The following is a 4,448-nucleotide window of genomic DNA, read 5'->3' as shown; positions in this document are numbered from 1 at the left end:
GGGGGGGGAGGGGCCTGTGTTCGTCGTCCATAACATACGCCTGCCCATACCAAAACCCCACCACCACCATGGGCCACTCGATTCACAACATTACCCTAACCCTAACCCTAACCCTCACACCAGATACTGACTGGTTTTCGGACCCCCCCAGACCCCCCCAATAAAGCAAAAATGCATGTTTAAGGGTGGCCTTTTATTGTGGCCAGCCTAAGGCACACCTGTGAAATAATCATGCTATCTAATCAGCATCTTGATATGCCACACCTGTGAGGTGGGATGGATTTTCTCGGCAAAGGAGAAGTGCTCACTATCACAGATTTTTTCAGATTTATGAACAATATTTGAGAGAAATGGTTATTTTGTGTTTTTAGAAAATGTTTTAGATCTTTGAGTTCATCTCATGAAAAATGGGAGCAAAAACAAAAGTGTTGCATTTATATTTTTGTTCAGTGTAGTTCAAATGAATACTAAAATGCTCTGCAAAGCTTCTAGAAGTTGGCTGGGTTCATCATTATGAGTCAATACTGCAAATAACAGTACTTTGATTCAATGAGTATAAAAATGCTGAACAAATGATACATTTTTTGTCCATTTGTAATAGATGTTTCCAGCATGAAGATTATCTGTTTTTTCAGATTCCAATTGGCTGAGTCATACATTATATGTTGTTGGAGGACAAAAAACAACGGCAGCGAACACATCCTCATTCCCTTTCCCTCAGCTGTCAGATACTCATTGGTAATTACCACTGGAAGTCACAGGCACAGAAACCCAGAGGCGAGCAGACTAGGAAAGAAACAAATAATCAAGTAAACTCAGCGGGAAAGAAGCAAACAACAGCTTCTTCCTTCCTCTGCAAACAGTCTGCTTTCTGAAAGCCGCTATGGATTTGATGAAGCCTGTGGCAAGCTTTCTGTAATGCAGTAAATTCAATCTGCTCTCATTATAGAACTGAGGACACGTGCCTGGTGTTCTTTACACGTGGCATATACACTCAGATTTCACAAAGCAATACTTGTACTACACTTTGTGAAAAAATGCAATTTCTATAAAGTGAGTTTCATCCATACAGAAATGCTGAGTGATAAAGGTTGAAAAACTGATATTTCTACTCACTTCTAGTTCCAGTGTCTACATCAGTGCTCACTCCAAGCCTTCAGTGTGTTATGTTTTCTCACCCATCCCTCCGTCGCTCCCCCTCCTCCTCGCTCCACTTCCCTTCAACCCTTCTTCACACACGGGGAACTCCAGCAGGGTTTAGTTTTGAGCCCACTGTTGTGTGCTTCACCTTGAGCCATGTGCACTGGTTTCCTGGTTGCATGCTTGAGCTGACAGAGCTCAAGGTTCGCTGTATTTACACAGATCAGGTTTCAGGTAAAATTGCGAAGAATAACGGGAAAACAAGTCCGACAACACAGATGAAGTGAACTCTCCAGTGAGTAACCTCAGGAGTTTCTTTAGAAGAGTTATTACTTCTTAAAAGGCATGTCAAAGCCTTTAAGAAGGGCAACATTTGGCACGGACAGACCTTGATTTCGTATAAAAGTAATGAGGAAGTTTAACAAGATGTGGGAAATAAATGAAATGACAGTGTCATCTGTATGACTGTGTAGAGTGTCAGGCGAAAAATAAATAGCTTTTTGCATTTTGAGCATAAAGTCTATATGTTGAGAATAAAGTCATATATTCTGAAAGTTCAACAACAATACATTGTTCTCTTGCAAAGTGGAATAAGTTTTACCCTGGTTTAGCAAGTATAAACAAAAAAGCTGCAAGGGCCAGAGAAAATATTTCGCACCAGGGCCAATAAGAACTATATTGGCAACTTTTTTGTCTTAGATTTTGAATGCCACTGACCTGGCTGGGATCGGCAGACTGGACCAAAACAACGAGCTAAAAGGTGGATGATAATCGATTATTGATGAGAGGCTCTCCTGCTAAAGTGTATTGACAGTGGACTTGAGATAAAGACTCTAACTACTGCCAACTAGCCTCACATGCCTTTGTTTGTTTATTGATGCCAATTGAACTTTGGGCTACCTTTTAAACAGCAGCCTCTCCATTTTAAGTCCCACTTCATTTTATTTCATTAACTGTATTTCAGCTATTTCAAATCTCTTGATCGAGTTTCAAACATAGACCAGCACAGTTCGACTTTCAGTCAAACAAGGTAGAAGAAAGTTAAACTATATTACCTTACATTTCTAAAGTTAATTATCCTCCTTAACACACCAGTTGTACACATATTTGTGAACAATGATTGTCTAATGTGGTGAGAAATCCTTCAACCTCCTGTGCCATCACCTGGTAATGTAAGTGTTAAATCAACGCTATGACAATGAGTCAGTGTGAATGTATTAAAGGTCAATGAGAGGGGAAACTGTGGAGACATACTTTAACTTTTCCACTCACGTTTGATGGTTCCATTTCTCGAACATGCAGTGAAGTAACTCATGGACATGCTGACACAAATGAAGGTGGTGACATGTTTGAAGATTATTTTGTAGTGTTTAAATGTCAACACTTCACCTGCTATTAACCCAGTTCCACTTCTCTGTTTACCTGACGCTACAAAGAAGCTACAAATATACATCTCTTCTCTCGCTCCCTCGACGTGTCCCTTCTCTGTAGATCACACCGAATCAGAAAAAGAAGCAGAAGTTTACAAATGTTTATTTTACAAAAGAAAATGCTAGAAATGGTGTAAACAGAGTTCTATAGATCAATCTTAATTATGATGTCTTTTTTTTTTTTTTTTTTAATACTGTGGGGATAGTGCAGTCTTTCAAGAGAAACTGAGTGTTTATAGTAAAGAAAAATTAATGTCAAAGGTCAACTCGACACAGAAATGTGAGTGCAGAGGATGAGACGACTCGGAGGCAGCGCTGGGGGATGAGGCGGGTGTCAGGAGGTGTTGGTGGGGGGTTAGAAAGAAAGAAAGAAAGTGCTTCTGTCTACAGTTTGGGCATCCTGGCAGCGTTGAGGCTCATGGACACACAGGAGGAGCCGGCAGCGTAGCGCATCTCCCTCAGCATCCCGCTCCACTGCTTCTTATCCTCCTCATACCTAACAAGACAGAACAATCAGATCTCCAGATGCAACCAAGAAAAACACGTCAACTCTGGTCCCATAACTTGAGAAGACTTACTGCCAGACGTCAGTGACCTCAGTGGGAGCCACCTCGTTGTCCTCGTTCTGAACCATGGCGAAGCCGCCCACAGCGTACAGCGAGCCGCCGTTACTCAGCAGGTTAACAGAGCTCCTCTCCTGGGGGAACTCAGTGTAGGGCTCCCACCTGAGGAGAAGCAACACGAGGAGAAGGTCAGGCGTGAGATGGAGCTGTGCCACGGGGCAATTTCGTTTTTTGTGTGGCTGAGATGAGGTAAGGCGTCGTATTTGGGAGCCAGAAAATAAAAATATTAAATAAATAAACAAGACATTCTTAAATAAATGATGACAAATAAATATAGATGTCTTGATTTTATATTGGTGTTTCCCTTCACGTCAATTTGTGATTTGAATGACAGATAATGATTCTTAGATAATTAAGTCCCCTCTGCTATTCTTTAGCTAGCGAGCTCAAATATTGCTACCAAAAGATGTTACTTAAATAATTAGTTAGCTCCTGGTAACTATCAACAATGTCAAAAATTATTCGGAATCCACCTAGTAGAGGCTAATGTAAATAAAAAAGTTCACTATTACCTTTGACATCAATTGACTGCACCTGTATCTACCTAGCTAGCAAGCTAAAGGGTTACCTTGTTAGCTTGGTGACATTTTGCCATTACTCATCAATGGCATTTAATCACAAGTTAAAATGTTTCATTTACATAACAAAACCTATTCCTATATTTATATAAATATGTGTATTTTGTAACTTTGAGGCTCCATAGTATGTGTTGGCTCTGAGAGAAATTAGTCCAAGGAAATAAATATGATTTTCAACACAATTCGTCAACTAAGACCAGTTTCAACCCGAATCGTACTTGTTTGCTGCGAAGTCGTAGGCTTCACATGAAGCGATGAGCCCCTCCTCGTTGACCCCCCCAGCCACCAGGATCTGGTTGTTGTGGACAACGGACCCGAACATGGCTCTGGGGGTCGTCATGGACGCCATCTCCCTCCACTCTGCCTGCTTGTGGTTGTACACAAACACCTTGCTCAGGGCTTTGCTGTGGAGAAAAAGTAGGAAATAAGGTTTATTTCGAATACATTCTTTGTTAATGTGATTTTCAAGTGTTGGCTAAAATGGGACATTCCAGTAAATAACGATGAAAATGTCTTCATGTCTTCTTTATCCTTAATGATGATAATTAAGGTGATGGAATAATAATAATAGTGATGGAAACTTGCTGCTTGATCAAGAATATAAAATTCATGAAAATATCTATGTTGTCCCAACTGGCGACAATTTGGTTCTCATAAAAGGGTAAAATATCAAAACT

General features: G+C 40.5%; 1 protein-coding gene across 1 annotated transcript; it reads right to left on the bottom strand.

Moving 5' to 3' along the window:
- Positions 1-2,742: 2,742 nt before the first annotated feature.
- LOC104959772 (kelch-like protein 41b) lies at positions 2,743-4,178 on the bottom strand. Its single transcript, XM_010787668.1, has 3 exons — positions 3,990-4,178; positions 3,149-3,295; positions 2,743-3,066 (listed from the first exon to the last, which is right to left on the bottom strand). Exons 1-3 carry the CDS (start codon positions 4,118-4,120, stop codon positions 2,955-2,957), a joined length of 390 nt encoding a protein of 129 aa, XP_010785970.1. The 5' UTR covers positions 4,121-4,178; the 3' UTR covers positions 2,743-2,954.
- Between the last annotated feature and the right edge of the window lie 270 nt (positions 4,179-4,448).

Source organism: Notothenia coriiceps, unplaced genomic scaffold (assembly GCF_000735185.1).
Source record: "Notothenia coriiceps isolate Sejong01 unplaced genomic scaffold, NC01 NC01_scaffold00031044, whole genome shotgun sequence".
Taxonomy (NCBI): domain Eukaryota; kingdom Metazoa; phylum Chordata; class Actinopteri; order Perciformes; family Nototheniidae; genus Notothenia; species Notothenia coriiceps.
Note: the sequence above shows the minus strand (reverse complement) of the source record. Positions and strands in the feature narration are given on the sequence as shown.

Excerpts from the sequence above, each read along its gene's own strand:
- LOC104959772 (XM_010787668.1), bottom strand. The coding sequence starts at position 4,120 with ATGGCGTCCATGACGACCCCCAGAGCCATGTTCGGGTCCGTTGTCCAC. Across the intron at positions 3,296-3,989 it reads TACGACTTCGCAGCAAACAA|GTGGGAGCCCTACACTGAGT; the intron begins GTACGATTCGGG and ends GCTTCTCCTCAG. Across the intron at positions 3,067-3,148 it reads GAGGTCACTGACGTCTGGCA|GTATGAGGAGGATAAGAAGC; the intron begins GTAAGTCTTCTC and ends CTGTCTTGTTAG.